This window comes from Molossus molossus, unplaced genomic scaffold, assembly GCF_014108415.1.
Source record: "Molossus molossus isolate mMolMol1 unplaced genomic scaffold, mMolMol1.p scaffold_m16_p_4, whole genome shotgun sequence".
In the NCBI taxonomy this organism is placed as follows: Eukaryota; Metazoa; Chordata; class Mammalia; order Chiroptera; family Molossidae; genus Molossus; species Molossus molossus.
This window is the reverse complement of record NW_023425377.1, coordinates 50811221-50836267: the sequence shown is the minus strand read 5'-3', so window position 1 is coordinate 50836267 and position 25047 is coordinate 50811221. Positions and strand designations below refer to the sequence as shown.

The 25047-nt window shown below is 45.6% G+C and overlaps 1 protein-coding gene across 3 annotated transcripts in view; it reads right to left on the bottom strand.

Moving 5' to 3' along the window:
• The window catches only part of TBC1D9B (TBC1 domain family member 9B), a 49678-nt gene that overhangs the window by 16042 nt on the left and 8589 nt on the right, over positions 1 to 25047 (bottom strand). For all 3 annotated transcript variants that reach the window (XM_036241174.1, XM_036241176.1, XM_036241175.1), the window contains exons 3-7: positions 23242 to 23360; positions 15443 to 15671; positions 14235 to 14493; positions 12518 to 12725; positions 9609 to 9821 (exon numbers count right to left, since the gene is read on the bottom strand). In XM_036241174.1, the coding sequence (XP_036097067.1) occupies positions 9609 to 9821; positions 12518 to 12725; positions 14235 to 14493; positions 15443 to 15671; positions 23242 to 23360 (1028 nt within the window). The remainder of the gene's footprint in view (positions 1 to 9608; positions 9822 to 12517; positions 12726 to 14234; positions 14494 to 15442; positions 15672 to 23241; positions 23361 to 25047) is intronic.

The window sequence follows — 25047 nt, the reverse complement described above, 5'->3', positions numbered from 1 at the left end:
CCCTGGAATCCACTTCCACTTCTGCCAGCAGCAGTTCCCTATTTTTCATGTGGGGGCATATCTTTTTCTACTCTTGGCCCAATGCTTTGTGGGTTCTGCTGAGGCTTGGGGTGATGACTCCAACCTTAGTAATTAGCATTTCCTACCCACAGCCTCAGGGGACTTGGGATACCTAGTGGTCACCAAGGAAGTGCAATGGTTACTCCAGAGGGAACACCAGGATGAGCCAAGGAGGATGTAGGGGCTTCTGCCATCCTGCTGCCACACTCAGCTTGGGAATGACACTGCTGGCAGGAAGCCATGTTCAGTGGGCAGAGACAAGCTCTGATGACAAGTGGCCACTGCATGGACTCCTCGGCTTTGTGGACCAGTAAGCTCCTTCTGCAAGCTCCAGTCTGGGCCGGGGCTTCTGCCCTTGCGTACTCCTGTCACCTCTGATCCTGCCCAGCCACTGGTATAGCACTCCACCTTTTCTGTGTTCCTTGCATGAGAACTCTCCATGACTCATCAAACTCTACATGTTTACTCATCAAATGTTAAACTCATCAAACATGTTAAACGCATCAAACTCTACTCTTTCAATATGTACAACATATTGTATGTCCACTGTATCACAGAAGAGCAGTTTCTCATAAAAAAACTAAAATGGGGAATAAGAAGATGACTCTACTTAGTTCACATCCACAGTCCACCCCTCTGCCCTGGCTGGTATTTTGAAATACATTTTTGGTCCACTAAAATATTTTTTCATGACAAACTGCTGGAATCCAGGTGGCAAGAACCTAGTCCAGACCAAGAGTGTCCTGATGCAGAGTGTTTTTTTAAAAAAAATTAAAAAAAAAAAAAAAAAAAAAAGGTTTTGATTGATTTTTTGAGAGAGGGACAGAGAGAGAAAGAGAAACACTGATGTGAGAGAGAAACATTGATTGGCTGCTTCCTGCACACCCCCTACTGGGGATCGAGCCCACAACCTGGGTATGTGTCCCCACTGGGAATGGAACCAGGACCTCTCAGTCCATGGGATGATGCTCAATCCACTAAGCCACACCAGCTAGGCTGATACAGAGTTTTGTTGGGTATTTTTGAGATTCTTGATGGCTAGGGCCACCCTAGCTTCTCAATATTCTCTTAGCTCGTTAGTGGATTCGGTGGTTTTGTTCTGTTTACTTATCTGTAAACTGGAGCCTGAGAAATCGGCTACCAGTTTCACTAACTGTTTCGCAGTCATTTGCTGAGGTTTCTTATTCAGTAAGCGGTTGCTTTTGAGGGGATGGAGCTATTTTTTGTTGATTTCTAAATTCCTTGGCTCTTAGGACTATCAGAACAGAATCCTATTTTCTTTTCCCTTCATGATCTCTGCACAGCTGCTGACACTATGTCTATACAGAATAACACTGCACTTGGTGGTCTGACCTCAGCTACTGCAATCTGGGAGTTGTGGAAATACCCTTTTCTCCTCGTTTTGTTGAAGGGCTTAAAGCTGCTCTGTGTGTTTTTATGAGAAAATTTGGTAAGATTTAAAAAATTACCCAGCTTCCCTGGCTGATTTGGCTCAGCGGTAGAGTGTTGGCCCGCAGACCAGTGAATTTTGGGTTCAATTCCGGCCAACGGCATGTATCTTGGTTGCAGTTCGTCCCCGGCCCTGGTCGGGGTCATGTGGGAGGCAATCAGTCAATGTGTCCCTCTCATGTCAATGCTTCCCACTCGCGCGCTCTCTCTCTCTCTCTTTCTCTCTCCCCCTCTCTCTCCCTTCCACTATAACTAAAGATAAATAGAAAAATATCCTCGGGTGAGGATTAAAAAAAAAAAATTACCCAGCTACCACCACCTTGTCCCAGTTGAAGGTCACTTCAATCAGACTTTCCCACCTGTCCTTCCATTGAACAACTCTTTTTTTTTTTTTAATCCTCACCTGAGGACATTTTTTCCATTTTTTGTTCAGATAGAGTAGGAGGGAGAGAGAGAGAAACATCAACGTGAAAGGGACACATCGAGTGGTTGCCACCCACACGGTCCAACCAGGGCCCGGGACAAACTGCAAACGAGGTACGTGCCCTTAGTGGGAACCGAACCTGGGTCTCTCTGTACCGCAGGCCGATGCTCTAACCACTAAGCCAAACCGGCCAGGGCTGAACAACTCTTATCAAGACTACCATGACCTCTCTTTGCCCTCTCCAGTGGTCAATTCTTAGTTATCCTTACCCTTGACCTTAAAATGTCATACATCCAAAATTAAATTCTTCCAAACCTGCTCTTCCTGCATCTTTCCCATATCATTAAATGCTGGTTCTGTTCTTTAAGCTGCTCAGGACAAAGTCAGTGTCATCTTTGACCCCTTTCTTTCTCTTATATTCCACATCTAAACCTTCACTTCTTAGAACTACCTTCAAAATATATCCTGTTATACATTAACCCTGAACAGTCCAAAAATTAAGAAAATAATATCAGCCCTGGCCGGTATGGCTCAGTGGTCAGAGAATCAGCCCAAGGACCAAAGGGTGGTCGCAGGTTTGATTTCCGGTCAAGGGCACATATTGGGTTGCAGGTTTGATCCCCGGCCCCCACAGGGGTTGTACAGAAGGCAATCAATCGATGTGTCTCTCTCACATCGATGTCTCTGTCTCTGTCTCCCATCCTCCCTTCCACTCTATCTAAAAATCAGTGGAAAGCCCTGGTCAGTTTGGCTCAGCGGTTGAGAGTTGGCCTGTGGACCAGAGGGTCCTGGGTTCGGTTCCCGCTAGGGGCATATACCATAAAAAAAAAAAAAAAATCAATGGAAAGCCTGGCTGGTGTGGCTCAGTGGTTGAGCGTCGACCCATGCACCAAGAGGTCGCCGGCTGGATTCCTGGTAAGGGCGCATGCCCAGGTTGTGAGCCAAATCCCCAGTAGGGGCCATGCAGGAGGTGGTCAATTGATGTTCTTTCTCACTGATGTTTCTATCTCTCCCTCTCCCTTCCTCTTTCTCTAAAATCAATAAAGAAAAAAATTTTTTTAAAATATCAATGGAAAAATATTTTTGGGTGAGGATTAACAACAACAACAACAAGTAATAATAATTTCATTTATAATAGCACCAAAAAGAATAAAATGCTTAGGAATAAATTTAACAATGGAGGTGAAAGACATATACTGAATAGTAAAGAGCACTGCTAAAAAAAATGAAAGACAAATAAATGGAAAGACATACCATGTTCATGAACTGAAAAACGTAAGACTGTTAAGACATCAGTACTACTCAAAGTGATCTACAGATTCAGTGTAATCCCTATCAAAATCCCAATGACTTTTTCGCAGAAATAGAAAAATCTCTTCTAAAATTCATATGGAAACTCAGGAGACGCCAAGTAGCCAAAAACATTTTGGAAAAAGAATAAAGTTGGAGGTTTTAGATTGCCTGATTTAAGAACTTACTATAAAGCTCCAGTAGTTAAAACAGTATGGCACTGGCATAAAGACAGACATATAGACCCATGGAATAGAACTGAAAGCCCAGAAATGAACCCTTTCAACAAGGGCACCAAGACCATTCAATTTGGAATGAACAGCTCTTACAACAAACGGTGCTGAAAAACCTGGATATTCACACACAAAATGATGAGGTTGGAGCCTTACCTCACATCATACACAAAGATTAACTCAAAATGGAGCCAATACCTAGATACAAGAGCTAAAATTATAAAATTGTTTTGAACAAAACAGAGGAAGAGCTTCATGACATTGGAATGGCAATTATTTCTTGGATTGAATATCAAAAGTAATAGAAAAATAGATAAATTAAGCTAATTAAAAATTAAAAACATAAGTGTATCAAAGGACACAATCACCAGAATGAGAAGGCAACTCACAGAACAGGAGAAAATATTTGAAAATCATATATCTGATAAGAGATTAATATCCCCAATATATAAAGAAATTCTAGCACTCAACAACAAAATCAAACCCAATTAAAAAAGTAGACAAAGGACATGAATAGACATTTCTCTAAAGAGGATATACACAAATGGCCAATAGATATGAAAAGATGCTCAACATCACTAATCATTGGGAAATGCAAATCAAAACCAATGAAATATCACATTACAACTATTAGAATGGTTATTGTAAAAGGAACAGAAAATAACAAGTGTTGGCATGGATCAGGAGAAATGGAACCCTTTTGCATTGCTGGTAGGAATATACAATGGTGTAACTAGTGTGGAAGACCATATGGTAATTCCTCATAATAATAAACATGGAAATACTATTTGAGCCAGCAATTCCACTTCTGGGCAGTTCTTCCCCAAAATAACTAAAAAAGTAGGGCCTTAAAGAAAAATTTTTTTAATTAAAAAAATGTTTTTCAATTACAGTTGTAATCGATATTATTTAGTAATGAAGATAATTTTTTACATCCGTGTTAATCATTCACAACAGCCAAAAGGTGGATGCAACTCAAATGTCCATCAAAAGATGAATGGATATATTATCTTTTTTAAAAAATTGGATTTATTGGGGTGACATCAGTTAATAAAATTATATAGTCTTCAGGTATACAGTTCTACAACGTATCATCTGTATATTATATTATGTGTTAACCACCCCAAGTTAAGTATCTTTCTATTACCATTTATTCCCCCTTTATTTACCCTCTTTTACCTCCTGCAACGCCCCCTTCCCTCTGGCAATCACCATACTGTTGTCTGAATCTATAAGTCTTTCTTTGTCTTCTTTGCTTAATCCCTTCACCCTTCTCATACCCTTTCTCTTAAAAAAAATCAGTGGAAAACATATCCTCAGGTGAGGATTAACAAAAAAGGTAGGTACTACAGGGGGATCACTGTAAATTATATAAATGTCTAACCATGCCCTGGCTGGTTTGGCTCAACGGTCCAGAGAGACCCGGGTTTGGTTCCCGCTAAGGGCATGTACCTTGGTTGTAGTCTGTCCCTGGCCCTGGTTGGGTCGTGCGGGAGGCAGCTACTTGATGTGTACCTTTCACGTCGAAGTTTCTCTCTCTCTCTGTCTCTCTCTCTCTCTGTCTCTTCCTTCCATTCTATCTGAACAAAAAATGAAAAAATGTCCTCAGGCAAGGATAAAATAAGTAAGTAAGTAAGTAAATAAATAAATAAATAAATAAATAATTGGGAAAAAAAAGTCTAACCACTAGGCTGTACATCTGAAACTAATATAAAATAATATTGAATGCCAACTGTAATGGAAAATAAAAATTAATTTAAAAATGAATGGATAAACAAAATGTGATATATATGTGTGTACACACACACACACACACACACACACACACAAAGTGGAATATCATGCTATAAGAAATAAGCTAATCACAAAATAATAAATACTGTATGATTCCTCTTATATGAAGTACATAGAGCAGTCAAGTTTACAAAGACAGAATAATGTGGTTGCCAAGGGCTGGACGGTGGGGGAATGAGAAGTCAGTGTTTAATGTGTACAGAGATTTCAGTTTTTCAAATTGAAAAAAAGTTCTGCGGATGCAAGGTAGTAATGGTTGTACATCAGTGTGAATGTACTTCATGCCACTGAAATGTATAATTAAAAATGGTTAAGGTGCCCAGCTGGTTTGACTCAGTGGTTGAGTGTAGACCCATGCACCAAGAGGTCGCCAGTTCGATTCCCGGTCAGGGCACATGCCCAGGTTGTGGGCCTGATCCCCATTGGGGGCATGCAGGAGGTGGTCGATCAATGTTCTCTCTCATCGATGTCTCTCTCCCTTTCCCTTCCTATCTCTCTCTCTATAAGCAGTAAAGAAAAAAAAATGGTTAAGGTGCCCTGGTTGGTTTGGCTCAGTGGCTAGAGCGTTGGCCTGTGGACCAAAGAGTCACAGGTTCGAGTCCGGTCAAGGGCACGTACTTCGGTTGCGGTTCAGTCCCCGGCCCTGGTTGGGGTTGTGTGGGAGGCAACCAGTCGATGTGGCTCTATCACATCAATATTTCTCTCTGTCTCTCTCTCTCCCTCCCTTCCTCCCACTCTATCTGATGATAATTAGAAAAGTATCCTCGGGTGAGGAATAATAAAAAAAAAATCAATGGAAAAAATATCCTTGGGTGAGGATTAACAAAAATGGTTAAGATGGTAAATTTTATGTGTATTTTACCACAAAAAAATATTTATCCTGAATTTGACCACTTCTCACCAACTTCACTGTTACTACCCTTAACCAAGGCTCTATCTACCTTGTTTCTTGATTCCTGTCATAGCCTTCCAACTTGTCTCTGCTTCTATTCTTCCTACTCTCTAGTCTAGCACTGTTCAAGAGAAATATCATGAGAGCCCATATGTAATTTTATTTTATTTTTTAAGAGAGAGTAATGGAGAGGGTGAGAGACAGAAACACTGATGAGAGAGAACATTGATTGGCTGCCTCCTACAGGCCCCGCACTGGGGATTGGGCGCACAACGTGGGCATGTGCCCTGACCAGGAATCAAACTGCCCCATATGTAATTAAAAATTTTCTAGTACCAACTTTAAAATATAATAAATTGGTGAGATTAATTTTAACAACATATTTTATTTAATCCAATATAGCGAAACTATTTTCATTTCAACATGAAATTAATATAAAAAATTAGAGATATTTTACATTCTCTTTTTCATACTAAATCTTCAACCTTTGGTGTGTAGTTTATGCTGTTTTTTTTTTTTTTTGAAGTGGTATCCTTACTTATTTTTATTTTCATTTATTAATTTATTTTTGTTACAGATATTTCTCCTTTTTATGTAGTTTATGCTTTTAGCACAACAGCCATGTGCCTCTAAACTACTGTCAACATGGAGGCCACAGTAATTCTATTAAAACATAAACAGCCCTGGCCAGTTTGGCTCAGTGGTTAGAGCATCGGCCTGTGGTCCAGAGAGACCCAGGTTCGGTTTCCGCTAAGGGCACGTGCCTTGGTTGCAGTTTGTCCCCGGTCCTGATTGGGTCGTGCGGGTGGCAACCACTCGATGTGTCCCTTTCACATCGATGTTTCTCTTTCTCTCCCCCTCCCACTCTATCTGAACAAAAAATGGAAAAATGTCCTCTGGTGAGGATAAAATAAATAAATAAATAAATAAATAAATAAACAAACAAACAAACAAACAAACAAACAAATAAATAAATGGGGGACACTTCTTTAAAAAAAAACACACACATACAAAAACCACAAACAGACTGTCTGCTTAGATGGGTGGCTACCATGACAGCTGTGCCTCTATCCCACACCCGGCAGGGACCCTTCTTGCCAAGGCTCATGGTAGGCACCACAGGGTTGCCTGAGCTTTTCTCCTGGCCCTGACCAAACTCCCCACCCCCAGCTCCCAAAGCACCCTCTCACCTCTGGGGCCTTATCCATGATGCTGGCTTTACTTACTGTGCTGCTGTCACCCGTCTGCTTAGATGGGTGGTTACTTTGACAGCTGTGCCTCTAACCTGTTCTCAACATGGCGCTCAGAGTAATTCTATTAAAACACAGACTGTGTCCCTCTTCTCAACAAAACTCCCCAACAGCTTCCCGTCTCACTCAGAGTCAAAGCTAAAGTGCTTATGAGGGACGGTATATGGGCTTTACATGCTCTTCCTGCCTCCTCTCTCATCTCAATCCTCCACCTGATATCTGCTAGTTTTAGTAGGCTGTGCCCAGCACAATCTGGCCTGTAGGCTGGCTTCTTCCCTTCTTTCAGTTTCCTCTCAAATGCCACTTGTTCAGAACCCCTACTGTCCCCTGGAACTCCTGGTCCCTTTATCCTGCTTTATTTTTATCCATGGCCCTTAGCACCACCTAACATACTGGATGTTTATCTGCTTACTGTCTCTTTCACTAGAATATAAGCCCTAAAAGGACATGAATTTTGTCTACTCTGTTCATTGCTCTATTTCTAGAATACCACCTGGTACCTATGGGGAATGAAATAAAAATGTGCTGGATGAATGAATGATGAGCTTGGAAGGGGCTATGGGTCCATGCTTACTCTGGCTGTCAGGCCCTATCATGCATGATTCTGGACCTCATGAAGGCAGCTCAAAATTTCTACTTGTGTCCCTTACTTTTTCTTGAAATCCCAGATCAAGCCCAACCTCCTCCAAGAAACCTTTCTTAACATCTCTAATGGACACTGCTTCTACCTGGTTCCCTTCCATTTATTGCTTATCTACTCAAAAACTTACTGAACATTGATTACAGGTGTGGAAAATACACCAGGTGGGGCTCTGGGTAGCTGGAGGACACATGTTGCCATTCAGCTCCAGTGCCACTCAGTGGGAATGTGGGCCCTGTAATGGCACGGCTGCTGATTTTTATGGACTCTTATACTCATGAAGTGTTTTCATAATTTCAGAATGACCAACAACACACATAGCTTGTCACACTAGGAAGCAAGGTAACGATCAAACATGACTAGGGTCATGTCAAAAGAACACAGGTGCCAACCTAAATAAGCTCCCTCTGTCACAGATGGACTGAGGATAATAACTGTCACGGACTCAAACAGTTGCTTAAATCTGCAAGTTTATATTTATACTAAAAAGTAAACATAAAAAAAGAATTAGTCACATTTGGAGAATGCTAGACAACCAGCTCATCAATTTAACAACTGGTCAAGAACAAGAAGGAATAAAACATTTATTTTCCCTTTCGTATATGAACTGTGCCTCAGGGTCATTAAATAATTGATGAGGGGAAGTTTCCTTTATGGGAATATTCCAGCTGACAAACAGAAGGAATGACGGAATTAGAGTGCTACCATCTTGCAGTCCTGATGAATGACTGGATCTAGACAACAGCACATGACAAGAAGACTGGGTGCCCCATGTGTATCTCTTGGTGAAAGTACCCATCACCTCAGTTCTGCCTATGAGTAGACCTGTCACCCAAACACAAACAACTGAACCTGAAATTGATCTGGATTTTACTATTCAACTACCGACTTATAGGAAATAGGAGAATGCAGTCAATAAAAACCACTTGGAGAAACTCTATAGCATAAATGATCCAATTTCATTAAAAAATATTAAGAGACAGAGAGAGAGAGCAGAAATCTATAGATAAAAAGGAGTTTAAAAGACATATCAACTGACTGTAATATATGACCTACATGTACTTCAATTCCAGTGATTAAATTGTAAAAAGTATATCTACATTTAGGGAAATGTGAATACAAGTATTTAATATTCAGGAACTCTTGTGAATTTTGTTGATGTAATAATGAGATTGCAGTTAAGTCTTTAAAAGGGGGTCTTTCCCTATACAAATCTCAGACTGAAATATTGATGGGAGAAGCACCAGGTAAATGAACCTAAGCTTCCAAGCTGAATAGGACTACACAGGTGGCTTGCAGTGCAGCACAAGTTCACAAGGGTGGCGGGTCCACCCAGATAAGGCTTCTTCAGCGCAGTGGGACTTGAGGCGGGCAGGAAATACTCAGGAGGACTGGGAGGTGTGATGGGATGCAGAGGCCTGTGATGTTGGGTAGCGCATGCGTGGCCAGACACCTAAGAACACCAGGGATGGGTCAGGCTCTCTACCCCATACCCAGCAGGAGCCCTTCCTGCCAAGCTCTATAGTAGGTACCACAGGGTTGCCTGAGTTCTTCTTCTGGCCCTGAGCCCCCTCACCTCTGAGGCTGGATCCACGACGCTGGCTTTCCTTCCTGTGCTGCTGTCACCCGTCTGCTTAGATGACATTTTCTGGAGGAAGTCAGAAATCCTCTGAACCAAGAAATCACGGTCTCTAAGGTTGGCAAATAGGAAGGTCATTTTGTTCTTGGTGCTAATAGACAGAGGACTGGGCAGAACACTGGAGCTGTCGGCTTTTTCAACAATGGTCACCTGAGGAGGCAAAAACATTGGGTGTTTATGTCTTGTGATGTAAATTGGAAAGGTTCTGTGACCTTGAGAGCACAGTGGTCTCAGGCAGCCCTCTTTTGGGAGGGTACGGTGAGTGCACGCGGGCACTTGGGCCCACTACATTCATGTTCTGATTCTGTTGCTTGCTGCTACGAGGAAGTTATATGCATGTCTAAGTCTCGTTTTACCACCTATCAATGGGGGTGAGCACATCAGCCCTGCTGGTCTGTCGTGAGGAGTGGGTCTACTCATTACCTTTGTTAGTTTCCCCAAATGGTCAGTTCTTCCCCTTTCTGAAGCCTGGTGAACAGCCTGCCAGTATGCCATCCTAAGTATTGATTCCTAAAATACTTGCTGACAGGTGTGTCTGGGGCCCAGTTCTGAACCCAAGAAATGTGGACAGAACAGCATAGGCATGGAGAGTGTAGGATAGGCTTTCTGTAGATCCCACAACCTGGGGTAGGGACAGACAATGACCACGCAGGCTAAACACAGTCACCAGGGGTGGTGGTGGTAACAGGGCCAACTGGGAGGACACTGGGCTGCTTTGCACTAAAGTCTCTTCTGGGAACGTAGCAGCTGAGTTGACACCTGGTGCAGCCAAGTAAGGAGCTGGGGCAGAGGCTTAGTAACCACACTGAGGAGGTGCCAGAATTGCCTGATGGACAAGGAAAAGACGGAGAAGCTGGGGCCAGGTAAGCAGGGGTGGACAAGGTGTGTGTGTGTGTGCATGCATATATGTGAATGTGTAAGTGTGTATATACATGTATGGTGTGTGTGACTGTATGCGTATGCATATATATGCACCTGCATATGAGTGTGTGCATATTTGTGAGCTGTTTATGTATTTATGTGTGCATGTGCATGAGTGTGTACATGCATGTGAGTAGTATTTATACATGAGTGCATGTGTGTGCGTGTGTATGTCTGCAGGCTTGTGAACTGATATCTGAGAAGGGGTGGAGAGCTCACAGGCCCAGCAGAAGATGCTGGAGGATTACATACAGGGTGCTGCCATGCTCTGAGTGACATGTATTGGCTGCTGTGCAAGAATGGGTCCTAAAGGGATTAGGTGTGTGCGGACATTCCTTAAGTGACCCAAGCAGACACTGGTGTCCTAGGTGGTGGCCGTGGAGAAGAAGGGATGTGCTATGGGTCAAGATGCAGGAATAAGGCAAGGTCAGAATCAAGGGTGGCTCCTGTTTTTCACCTCAGAAGACAAAAGGAAGGGGTGACAATGCCTGAGGTGGGATGAGAAAAGCACGTTTGGGTGTGCAAATTCAAGAGCACAGCTGGCTCCCAGTGAGGAGCCTCCCTGGCTTGGATATTGAAGATTGGACAGTGCTGGGCCAGAGCCTCTATCCCGACCAACTACCGAGCCCATCCTAAGAGCGTGACAAGATGGGCTTGCTGCCCGACTTAGCCAGTACTTTCTTTTTTTTTTTTTTTTTTTTTTTTTTTAATCCTCACCTGAGGATATTTTTTTTTTTTCCATTTTTTGTACAGATAGAGTGGGAGGGAGAGAGAGGAAGGGAGAGAGAGAGAGAAACATCGATGTGAAGGGACACATCGAGTGGCTGCCACCCGCACGACCAACCAGGGCCGGGGACAAACTGCAACCGAGGTACGTGCCCTTAGCGGGAACCGAACCCGGGTCTCTCCGGACCGCAGGCCGACGCTCTAACCGCTGAGCCAAACTGGCCAGGGCTAGCCAGTACTTTCTACCATCAGAAACATAAGGAGGAATGGAATTGAGACCTAAGGAAACCCCTAAGCTGGCCTCCAGTTCTTGGGGCCATGTCGGTACAGCACCCAGGACAAACCTATGGGGCTGGTTATCAGAGACAATGGAGGGTCAAGGGCCACCTCTGAGCCACTCAGCCTGGAGTTGTGACTCTTTTAGTCCTTTATCTGACTTTCCTTGGGGAACTCAGGCAGCATGCTAGTCCATACCTCTTCATAGTTACACCTGTAACTCAAGGGCTTTGTACAAATGCCAGGAAGGTCTCATTGCTCTAGATTTTCAATAAAATCAAAATACTGTGATTTAGTTTATAATTAAAAAACCTCACTGTGTTTCAGCCAGTTTGCCCTGCTGGGCCAAGAAGAAAAGGAGGCCTTGAGATATGCCCTGACATTGGGGCCAGTGCCTTAGTGCCTTCTGTCTGGGCAGGGACCCTCTCCCTCACTGCCCACATTTCTCACTGCAGTAACAGGAAAAAAAGCCTCCACCTTTTACAAGTGACAGCTGACTTCCAATGATACTGCTAGAACCTGAGCCACAGCTAAGGCAGATGTCAGAGAGGAAAGTGAGGTAGCCTCCAGGAATGACATGGCAGGGTTGTTGCAGGGTCAGCATTCTTCAAGCCCAGCCAAAGCAGGGTTTTCCCAAAGTCCAAATGCAGGCCAAGAAGGCAGGACCAAGAGACATTCCCACCAAGGAGGCTTGAATCCTTCCTGAAGTTTCCATATGCACTAATGTGGGCTCTCCTGGCCAAAGCCCTACACCGTCTTCCCATGAGGTGAGCTGACCCCTGAGGATAAATCCTGTGCACCCACTCTTAAGAGATCTACACAGGGCAGGTGCTCAGGGAGGTGCTGACTCATCATATGCCCATCACTGAATGCTGAGGGGCCAACCAGGCAAGTGATGGCAAAGCCCAGGGTTGAGTGCTCACCTCCCGCAGGGGTATGATGAGGTGGCAGATGTCCTCCTCCTTGCTGGCAAAGCAGATATAGTTGCTGGAGATGAACATCTGGCCAGGAATGTGCAGCTTGTTGAACGGAGTCCACAGAGTGCAGCTTGTGTGCCCATCCAGGCGTTCGTCCCTGGGCAGCCGGAATCTGGCCCGGTAGTATTCATTCTTGGCTTGTGCATCTAGGTCTCTGGGGAAACCATGGTGGGGAGGGAGGGAAGGGAACAAGAATTGGGTTTTCACATTGGATTTGGGCTCTTTGGGGTTCTCTTGTGAGCAAGTTGGATCTCAGAGTTCAATAAAACATGCACCTTAAGTGGCCAAGTAAAATGTGGGACATTCATATGACCAGCAGAGGAGTGGTCAACAAAACATGTCCTTCAGACTTGATGGCTATGGGAGGATACCTGAAGGCTGATAGGATGTGACTCACTGTCTACCCAGAGGGTCCCTGTACCTACCCTGCTGCTTCTCACTAGGAAGACCCAGCCCCACCCAGAAGCCTGGACAAGGACCTCCTGATAGGCATGATGCTATTGCTTGATATAAAATGCACACTCACCTAGCCCATGGCTGTGCAAGGTGGGGGCCTGGTACCCTGCTCCTCACCCCTGCGGTGGCTTTTTCCTGGGGACTGCCAGCAGCCTAAGCAAGGCCTAGCAGACACACCCTCATGGACAGTGCCAGAGACTGCCATGTCCCGATCCTGCTAGTTTTCTTTCCAGAAGGTTCAAAAAGACACCCTGTAGCCCTGGCCGGTTTGGCTCAGCGGTTAGAGCATCAGCCCATGGACCAAAGAGTCCTGGGTTCAGTTCCCGCTAAGGGCACGTACGTCGGTTGCAGTTTATCCCCGCCCTGGTTGGGGTCGTGTAGGTGGCAACCACTCAATGTGTCTCTCTCACGTCGATGTTTCTCTCTCTCTCTCTCGCTCTATCTGAAGATAAATGCAAAAATGTTCTCGGGTGAGGATTAAAAAAAAAAAAAAAGACACCCTGTCACTTGTAAAGAGTGCCATCTTTTGACAGTATTCTAGTTCTGATGGCACACCCAATTCTGGGCCTAGGCCATACATCTGAGTACATGGGTGTGAACTGGCTATGGAACTCAGGGGCTCTCAGTCAGCCTTTTGGATTTATCGTGAAGCTACAACACAAGAGTGCAAACAGAAGTGCTCTGGAGGGGTTGACCACCAGTACTTGTCCCTTTGTCTACCAATTCCCACAGACAAGGTGGCGCGGACCTCAAACCTCCTTGGCTGCACTTCAGCCCCAGGCGCGGGCCCCATAGCTATAAGAATGCAGAAGGGATGAGGGGCTGCTGGTCAAGGGGTTCAGAGAAGAGCTGTCAATCACAATGAGATGGAGGAGGTGCACCCTGGGACCTTATCACTGAAGCCATCCAGAGTGGCCTCTGAGGGCACCCTGAGTTGGTGGGGAGGACAGACTTGCAGCCAGCTGCAGTCTTATACCCTGGCTCTACTGCTTACTTGCTCAGGAGCGCTAGACAAGTTACTCAACCCCTCTGTGCCTCAGCTTCCTGTCATGAGACTAAGGAGTGTGTGAGACCTCCCCATCACAGGGATGTGAGAAAGAATGTGCCTCTTAGGACAAACCCCTGTGTGAATCTCTTGGTGGCCATTCTGCAACTATACCTTTATCTGGCCCCCTTCCCAAGGGTCCTCCCACTCTGGGCAACGCACCGCTTCAGAGCAGAGATGTTCTTGTGTGGCCGGGCAGGCCTGGGCAGCACCTTGTCCTCCAGGAAGCCCTCGTTGTCCAGCAGCTGCCTCATGGCCAGGTTGGCCAGCTGCTCCATGAGCTTGAAGGTCTCACCAATGTTGAGGAACATGGAGAAGAAGAGCTCCTGGTCTCGGGTGTCCACGTGAATGCTCTCAGGGAAGAGCAGGGTGGCACTCTTCTCTAGTCGTGTGACATCCACCCACTGCACCACTAGGCTCACTGGACATCGGTGGGGACAAACACACCACCACAGGATCAAATGGGCTGGAGGGTTAGGCAGTGTGAGCTCCTGCCTCCCACCTGCACTGGGGGAAACTATACCCTGACCATGCCCACCATGCCTGAGCCTGGTTGTGCTGGGACAGAAACTCCACAAGAAGAGACAGGGCTTTTGGGGTCTCCTTGCATCCCAAGCCAATCTAGCACCGGCCCTGAGAAGAGACTGGGTGAACATTTGCCCCACGAATGGCTAGTGTGACAGGAATAAATGTGCGCAGGTGAGCTATCTAAGATTCTGGCTCCAAGAAGCCCCATCTAATGGGATTACACTGATGTGGGAACAAGTCACACATGGTATGACCGGCATAAAGAAGACACCTGCCCCTGCCTGACAAAGAGGTGCAAGGCTAGAAGAAGGGCCAGGGAGGATACACCAGGTATGTGCATGGTGGGAGAGGCCTTGGGCTCAGGAAAGGCAATACTGGGACAGCTGAAAGCCCTGGCGGCTCTTTCTAGGGGTAAGGTGGCAGCGGAGGGCACTGGCTACCTCTGGGGAGTCTGCCTTGCATCTTGAGGTCAGGGCTTTCCCCAGGGAGGGACCTGAAGCACCAAAGCATGGAGTAACCTAGAACTACTCAAAGACTATGTTTAAAACCGTATCAGTGGACATAGACATGATAGGAGCCCCAAGAGCCAGGTATGTGCCTGGTTCAAGTTAGGGCCTTCCTGTCATAGGCTGCTGAGGTGGCACTTGGTTTTGGGGAGACTCTGTTGGGTGTGTGGGAACAGAATATCTGGGGGCCGAGAGGAAGGAGACCCCTCAGGGACCTCAACAGTCTGGAAAGATGGTGAACTTTCTGGAGATGAGGTCAGGGAGTGAGGACTGAGGAGTTGAGGAAGATGAAACCAGTTGGGCAGCTGGGGAGATGCCAGGGTTGCCCACGCTCACCTTCCTTGCCTAGCAGGAAAGAGTAGAAGCACAGGTGATTGACGGTCAGGTAGAGCCAGCCCTGCCTGGGCACATGACCCTTCCAGTAGCTACAGGAGTAGTAGTTGACCAGCTTCTCCCCCTCAGGCATCCCAAACTGCTTCCGCATCTTTAGCTCGGCTTCCTTGAACTTCCCAGGGTCCTCATCTCCCTGGGGCTGCACGTTCTTGTTCTCTTCAGCGATGATACCCTGGAAGAGAACAAGGAGACTGGTTCCTGGAAAGCACAGGATTCCCACAGCCAAGACAGGCAAAGGCTGGAGCAGAAAGGCCCAAGGAATCAGGTGGTAGCATCCAGGATGCTGGCCTAAAGGTCACAAGCAGGGTTAGGCCCAGTCAGCTGCTCTGGCTATGTGTGGTCAGACTGATGCTGCCCATGTGACTGGGCAAGTTCTCTCAACTCCCTGAACTATTATGGCATGAAGCAGTGACTTTTTACATAAACATTTATTTTATGTAAAATTTCTAAAAAATATAATAGTAAAAAATGTACACAGTAGAAGAGCATATTTAATGAAAAGGGACTCTGACTCTTACTCCCACAGCTACTCTCCTGGTTGCCTTCCAGACATGCAAGCATTGATAATCCACCTTTAAGCAAGTATGTGTGGTTTTCTCTTCTCCTCATCCTTTATCCAAATGGCATCGTGCTATGACACTGTTCTGTGAAGTGCTTTTCTCATGGCAATGTCTTGGAGAAGTCCTGTATTTGATCCCCTTTCCCACCCCATATACCAGGGATTTTCTTGCCTCTTGCCCATGTCCACAGACCAGCCACAGGGTTCACCTGGCTCAGGACACATCTATGCTAATTGTATCCTGCCTTTACTGGGCTCAGAGTGCCCAGAGACATCACTCTGAGCACAAGGCCAGTTCCAAACCTCTTAGGGTAAAAGAGGCTCTTAGGGTACTCAGTTCAAAAGGTACCCAAAAGGTTTTTCCAGGATGATTACTCAATACACTAAGGTAATTCAAGGTCAATGATTGTGGCCCCAACTTGCTGCTTACACCAGGCTTCCTGTCTCTACAATCCATGGGCAGGGAGGACAGCCAGGAGCTGGGGAGAGGATCCAAAGGTGAGGTATGCTCTTTATCTCAGTACAGCCAGCACTGTGGTTGCTGTGACTTCCACATCTTTTCTCTCTCAAGCTGCCTCTGGTGTCGCCCTGAACCACTCCTGTAAGAACTGGCTCTACATCTGGGAAAAGGGTCTGGCAAAACTGTTTCCTCATTATTAAGGTTCTGCCTTTGTCTCTGCTGCCCTGGATTCCACACACTGAAAGCGCAAGGTGGGCTCTGGATAGACTGTGGGCCACCACTGGCTACCCTGCCTCTGGGGTCACTTTCCTGAGTCTTAGCCAGTAGCCACTGTCCCCACTCCCTCCAGCTGCACCTGGGCGACCCCCCAAGCAGGGAGTCAAGGGGCTGACATGGCCTTCTCTGCATTCTACACCAGCCTCCACTGTACTCCTAAGTAACCCTCCCCACCAATGGGAATGAGCCAGTCTGGCTCACAGGGCTGGGGTTTTGTTTATTGGCTGATACAGGTGGACTGTAAAAAAATCCCTAAGTAAACTTCAAATTCTTGATTCCATGTCTTTCATAGTTTTAGGCATGCTGAAGTTTCCTATTTCTTCCTGAGTCTTGGTTTAAGTTATATTTTATGGTAGGCCAAATAATGGCCCCAAAGATGTCCACATCCCCAACCCCCATAACCCAGGAAAATGTGACCTTATGGAGCAAAAGGGACTCTGTAGATGTGATTAAATAAGGATTCTGAGATGGGAAGATTATTCTGGATTATTTGGGTGAGCCCATTATAATCATGGTTCCTTTAAAGAGGCAAGAGGGTCAGGGTCACAGAAGGCATAAGACTGGGGGAGGGACTGAGTGATTGATTTGAAGATGACAATGCTGGCACTAAAGATGAAGAAAGGGGTCAAGAACCAAGGAACATAATTGGACCATAAAAACTGGAAAAGGCAAGGAAACAGATTGTCCCCTCAGAGCCTCCAGAAGGAGGAGAGCCCTGCTGACACCTTAATTTTAGCCCATGAGACCCATTTCAAAGTTTGTGTTCTTTTGTGACACTAAGCATGTAGAAACTTATTGAGGTAGCAATTGGAAACAAATACATATTATTCTAGTAAAGTGTCTATCTTGTCTACATTCTTAAATTTACTGGTTTAAAGCTATTTATAGGATTATTTCTTTTTCTTTAAACTGTGCTTCTATTTTTTTTTTTTTTTTTCTGGTACATGCCCCTAGTGGAAACCGAACCCAGGACTCTCTGGTCCCCAGTCCAACACTCCAACTGCTGAGCCAAACCGGCCCAGGCTAAACTCTGCTTCTATACAGATGCTTCTCACAGCCCTTCCCCAAGGCTGCTTATAGGAGGATCCCACTGCACTGGATCCATCTACCACAGTCTTGTAGGTGCTTTGGGGTCTGCTACTCTTCTCTATAGTTCCTTTGTTCTCTATGGAATTAACTTCTGCCCTTTGTTGTTTCCTTCTTTCTAACTTCCCGGTTTCTCTGGAGTTCTTAATTACTGAGTTAGATCTTTGGCTCATTAATTTCTGCCCTTTGTTCTTTTTTCCCCCCAATCCTCACCAGAGGATATTTTTTCCATTAATTTTTAGAGAGTGGAAGGGAGGAAGAAGGGAGGGAGAAGGAGGGGGAGAGAGAGAGAGAGAGAGAGAGAGAGACAGACAGACATCGATGTGAAAGAGACACATCGATTGGTTGCCTCCTGCACGAGCCTAACTGGGACCAAGGATTGAACCTGCAACCCAAGTACGAGTACTTGACCAGGAATGGAACCCAAAGCTCTCTGGTCCAAGAGCCGAAACTCTACCCACTGAGAAACAGCAGCCAGGGCTGCCCTTTGTTCTTTTATAGTGTGAGATGCAGTCTTTACATTCTCTTCTCTGTACTGCTTTGCTGCATCCCACCAATTCTAATATGAAGTAGTATTTCTTTTTTTTTATCCTCACCCGAGGACATTTTTCCATTTTTTGTTCAGATAGAGTGGGAGGGGGAGAGAGAGAGAGAAACATCAATGTGAAAGGGGCACATCAACCCGCACGACCCAACCAGGGCTGGGGACAAACTGCAACCGAAGTACATGCCCTTAGCAGGAAATGAACCCAGGTCTCTCTGGACCGCAGGCACACGCTCTAACCGCTGAGCCAAACCGGCCAGGGCTATGCAGTAGTATTTCAATTATCATTCAGTTCTATATATTTTCTTTTTTTTAAATTTATTTTATTTTTTTATTTTTTATTTTATTTTTTTCCTCACCCGAGGACATTTTTCCATTTTTTGTTCAGATAGAGTGGGAGGGAGAGAGAGAGAGAAACATCGATGTGAAAGGGACACATCGAGTGGCTGCCACCCGCACCACTGACCAGGGCCGGGGACAAACTGCAACCGAGGTACGCGCCCTTAGCGGGAACTGAACCCGGGTCTCTCAGGACCGCAGGTCGACGCTCTAACCGCTGAGCCAAACCGGCCAGGGCCAGTTCTATATATTTTCTAGTTTCCATTTCATCTTTGACCCAGGAGTCATTTAATACTTTTTTCGCCTATTTTGTAGATTGGATTGTTTGAGCCTGGCATATAGGAAGCATTTAATAATGTTGCTATTATTATTATTGTTAGAGTCTAGCTCTCTGCCTGTTTACCTGGAACTAGGAGGCAACACAGGTCCTGCCTTGAATTCCAAAGTGCACAGAGAAGAGCTGAGGAATGCTTTGTGCCCTCTGCCAGGTCTAAAAAATTGTGGTATAATAAATTCACAAGGGCCCAATGCAACTCAACACCATGAAACCCTGACCCAGTAAGAGCCCTCCTAGGAATGTAACCTAAAGCAATAATCAGACAGAAAGAAAAACACACATACATTCAGATAAACATTCATACATTCAGATAAACACTAATTATTATGTTAATTACCCTTCAAGAGGAAACAACCTAAATATCACCATAATAACTGGTTTTACCTATTGCTACAATTTTTGTAATTACTATTATTATTATTAAAAATTTTTTTTTCTTTATTAATTTTTTAGAGAGAGGAAGGGGGAGGGAGAGAGACAGAAACATTGATGAGAGAGAACATCGATTGGCCGCCTCCTGGGAATTGGGCCCACAACCTGGGCATGTGCCCTGACCAGGAATTGAGCTGATGACCTCTTGGTGCATGGGTCGATGCTCAACTACTGAGCAACACTGGCCGGGCATATTTTTGTTCTTCTTATCATTCAAGAAGACCTTTCAACATTACATATAATATTGGTTTGGTGGCTTTTTCTTATCTGGGAAACTCTTTATATGGCCATCGATTCTAAATGATTGCTTTGCAGAACAGAGTAATCTTGGTTGTAGGTCGTTGCTTTTCATCACTTTGAATATCTCTTGCCATACTTTCTGGCCTGCAAAGTTTCTTTTGAGAAATCAGGTGACAGTCTTATGGGAGCTCCATTGTAGGAAACTGACAACTTTTCTCATGCTACTTTTAAGATTCTCTCTTTGTCTTTAACCTTTGGCATTTTGATGATGATGTGTCCTGATATGGACCTCTTTGGGTTCATCTTGTTTAAAACTCTCTGTGCTTCCTGGACTTATATGTCTGTTTCCTTCACCAAGTTAGGGAAGTTTACTGTCATTATTTTTTCAAATAGGTTCTCAATTTCTTGCTCTCTCTCTTTTCCTTCTGGCACTCCCATGATGCAAATGTTGGCATGCCTGAAGTTGTACCAGAGACTCTTTACACTATCCTCATTTTTTTGGATTCTTTTTGCTGTGTTGATTGGGTGTTTTCTGCTTCCTTATATTCCAAATTGGTGGTTTGCTTTTTTGGCTTCACCTACTCTACTACTGATTCCCTGTAAATTATTCTTTATTTCAGTTAGTGCATCCATCATTTCTGACTGGTCCTTTTTCATGTTGTTGATGGTCGCACTAGGTTCCTTGGAATTCTTCTTAAGTTCATTGAGCATTCTTATAACCAGTGTGTTGAACTCTGCATCTGATTAATTGTTTATCTTCATTTTGTTTAGTTCTTTTCCTGGAGTTTTGTTCTGTTCTTTCATTTGGGACATGTTTGTCTCCTCATTTTGGCTGCTTCCCTGTGTTTGTTTCTATGTATAAGGTAGAGTTGCTATGTCTCCTAGGCTTAGTAGGATGGCCTATTGTAAAATGTGTCCTGTAGGGTCTCATGGCACAGCCTCCCTAATCACCCCATCTGGGCCCTCGAGGTTAACCCATGGTGTGGACTGTACACCCTTCTGTTGTAATGCAGCCTGGATTGCTGTTGGCACATCAATGGGAAGGATTTATTTATTTATTTATTTATTTTATTTTATTTTATTATTTTTTATCCTCACCTGAGGACATTTTTCCATTTTTTACTCAGATAGAGCGGGAAGGAGAGAGAGGAAGAGAAACATCGATGTGAAAGGGACACATCGAGTGGCTGCCACCCACATAACCCAACCAGGGCCGGGGACAAACTGCAGCCAAGGTACATGCCCTTAGCGGGAACCAAACCCGGGTCTCTGTGGACCGCTGGCTGACGTTCTAACCGCTGAGCCAAACCGGCCAGGGCAATGGGAGAGATTTACTCAGGCTAATCAGTTGGAAGAACTGGCTGTGCCCACTGACCACTGGCCTCTGACTACCTTGGAGGATCAGCTGTGTAGGGGCCCATCACACAGAATAAGACTTACTTCAGCAGGGCTCTGGTACCCTCTGAGTCCACTCATTGAATATGTCACTTGTGGAGGTGGTTGGGTGGTGGTGCTGCAGACCACTGGGTGTGCTGGCTCTGGGACAAGGTAAGCCACTGGCTATGTTCTATCCAGGGCCACCAGGCATAAGCTAGAAAGTGATCTGCCAATGGCTGCCTCTTGTGCTGGGCTTGGAGGTGCCCAGGAAAAGCTAAGTTGTGAACCAAGGCTGGCTACTTCTAGCGTCAGGCCTGGGGCCACATAATGAGAGGTATGGGGCTCGTTGAGACCAGATGCTGCTTGTTTGAGAGATTTTAGGAAAATCTGAAGCAGGATCCAAGACAGGTCAATCCTATGGTAAAGCCCTTGGAAACAGCTTGGGTAGGCCCAAAAGTTAGGTGGGTCAGGGCCTCAGGGAATCAGCAGGGCCGGGCAAACAGTGTGAGCCAGGTTGCTGGAGTCACAGATATGGTGGCCATCTGATGCCCAAAGGAAGGGCTCACTAAAGAAACAATGGCCTCCCACAACAAGTTTGTCCAGGAGAATGCTGCCTCTCCAGCTCTCGCCCTGATGCCAAACAACTCAGTTCTTCCCCTTATGTCTCTGGTGCCTTTCAAGCTGCCTCCATAACGCTGGGACCTAGAAGGAGTGAGTCCGAGTAAGTTCAAGTGCGGGTCCTTTAAGAGGAGCTGTCTGGGGCTCCTGCAGCCTCAGCCTCAGTTCCTGCTGGTTTTTACAGCCAGAAGTGATGAGGACTTCTCTTCCTGGCACTGGAACCCTGAGCTGGGAGGCCTAGTGTGGGACAGGGACCCCTCGCTCCTCAGGGAATACCTTCACAGCCGCGGTGTCCCTCCTGATTTTTATCTTCCACACAGGGGTGTGGGACCAGCCTAATCCATGCCTCTGCCCCTCCTACCAGTCTTGATATGGCTCTTCTTTAATTTTGTAGTTGTAGGACTTCCATTCAGCTCAATGTCAGGTGATTTTGAATGTTGTTCTATAGTTTAGTTATAATTTTGATGTGATTGTGGGAGGAAGCAAGTACTGCATTTACCTACGCCGCCATCTTGACCAGAAGTCTCCATAATTATTACTTTGATAGCTGTACAATGTTATAATACATACACCACCTGTGCCTTACCCAGTGCCTGAATATAAGTGCTCAGCAAAAGACTCACATAGAAAGGGCCCCGTAATTGCTCTGGTCTCGGGTTTCATAGCTCTTGTTCTGCAAAGGAGAGTGTGGCTTCTCCCCGGACCATGGGTCTGGGGGGCACTGTTTCAGTCTTTTTGCTGACAGTGTTGCAGGGACATCCTGACACGTACGCCATTCTGCATGTATGAATGAATACACTGCAGGGTCAACTCCAAGGAATGGAATTGCTGGGTCAAGGGTCTGTGCATTTCTTTTTTTTTTTTGTATCCTCATCTGAGGACATTTTTCCATTTTTTGTTCAGGTAGAGTGGGAGGGAGAGAGAGGAAGAGAGAGAGAGAAACATCAATGTGAAAGGAACACATCAAGTGGCTGCCACCCGCACGACCGACCAGGGCCGGGGACAAACTGCAACGGAGGTATGTGCCCTTAGCGGGAACTGAACCCGGGTCTCTCTGGACTGCAGGCCAACGCTCTAACCGCTGAGCCAAACCGGCCAGGGCGGGGGTCTGTGCATTTCTAAGTCATGTTAGTTTTAAAACAGAAACATGCCTCCAACTATCCTATCACTTACAGCTTCTTCCTCTGCCAGCCAAGTTGTGGGCAGGCAGCTATGGATCTGTATACTTGCTCTTAGGCCCACTTCAGGGAATGGAAACTGCCAACTTAGTCAGATTCCAGTGGCTGGCCAGGAGAAGGTGGGCATGCATGGGCAATAGGCTCAATGGCTCCTTTCAACACAAATAGAATGGCAGTGGACACTTCATTTCCACCTCTGTAAACTGGGGATCAGACTGACATTGTGTTGTTTAAAGATGAAGTAAGCTGGCATACAAGAACACTGCCAGAACAGAGAAGGGAAAAGTGAACCTTACATGTATCTTGCCCTTGACAAAAGTGGTGATATCTTCCTCATTGTCGAAGATGGACAGTGTCTGAAGTAAGTTGTTCTCCAGCCATTCCCAGTGTTTTGTTATCTCTTTGCGGGTAGAACCTAGGGGAGGTTTGGTGGATAAAGAAGAGGGAAATCATATAATCATCAGGCCTTAAATGAGAACTCAGAGAAAAGAGATGACCTGAATGAAGTGCTATATCTAAGTGACTATAATCTTCTAGCTGTTTATTCTTTTCCTCTTTAAGCTTTACATATATGTATATAACAAAAGTCACAAGTGGTCCTGGTAAAAATAAAAAGAAGAAATTCAGCCCTGGCTGGTTTGGCTCAGTGGTTAGAGCCTGTGGACCAAAGTCTTGGGTTTGATCCCAGTCAAGGGCACATACCTTGGTTGAGGTTAGGTCCCCGGCCCTGGTCGGGGTCATGCGGGAGGGGAGGCAACCAGTAGATGTGTCTCTCTTACGTTGATGTTTCTCTATCTCTCTCCCGCCCTCCCTCCCTCCTTCCTACTCTATCTGAAGATAAATGGGAAAATATCCTCCGGTGAAGATTAAAAAAAAAAAAAAAAAAATCAGGCACAATTGCAGAGTCACATGGAAAATAAAGCCTCCATTTCTCCTAATGCTAAGTAAGAATGACCACTAGTGTCTTATATATCCTCCCAGAAATGGTCTATACATCTACAGATTTGCTCAATTATGAAGACTGTTCTTTGAGATAAAAGAGCTTAATTGGCCTTTGATATATAGATGACTAATTTATACCAGATACAGTCAGTCTTGGTATAAATGACTGCAGCCCTCCCGAGAAGTCAGGAGTTTACAGATGGCAGCTGGAGCTTTTGGCAAGACTTCTCACCCCAGCCAACCAGTCTCCTGCTGGGCAAGGCAGGCCAAACCTGCAATTCCCATCATCTCTGAGGTCAGGTACACCCAACTACTCCTTCCTTTTCCAGCTCACGTCCCAGCCCTGATCTTGCTTCCTTTAGGAACCCATCTGAGTCCTTTAGTTTCTAGCTGGCCCGAAGTGTCTGCCTTGCCTAGGAGGTGGTCCTTGTCCTCTTTGGGGAGGAACCCTGGTGGGCACTGCAGGCCCAGTACAAATGGAAAAACTGATAGAAGGCAGATTAGTGCCATTCCCAAAGGGTGGGGCAGCTGCTCTCTCTGTTCCCATTAGGGAACTGGGAAAAGGGGCCCCAGGAGAAGTGAAAGGATGAAGGTCCCTGCCCCTCAGTATGTACCAGGCATGGAGCTTGGACTCAAGAACTGTGTTCTGAGTGAATGAATACAAGAATAAGAAGAGGAGTGGAGGCCTCTGTCCTCTCAGCTGTCCTGGGGTGGGACAGTATATGGATCATGAATGCCCAGATGGCTCAGATGATCTCGTGACCCTGGGAAGGTCCACACACATGGCATGGAGGAGCCTTTGCAAAGCCAGAGTTCAGCATGGCTGTGGACCACAGACATGCGACTGGGTGCCTGGAAACCAGCTGAAAACTCAGCCCTTACCGTGCCCCACCCCACCTGAATTGGTCCCCACCATCTCCCTGCCCAGGCACCTGCTCAATGCTGTCATGTGTCACAGCCCAGCTGTTTTGGTAGGGGTTGATCTGTTTGTTTCTTTACATTTACCCCAGCAACTTAGCTCCTAACAAGGAATTCCAAGGAGGATTCTCTCCATTGGCCTGTTGTGTGGATGCCCGTGTGAAAACAATTAAATCCAGGCTTAGACAACTTACAGTCACAACAGGCAAGCAAAATTACCCTGGATCATCCATAATTACCCT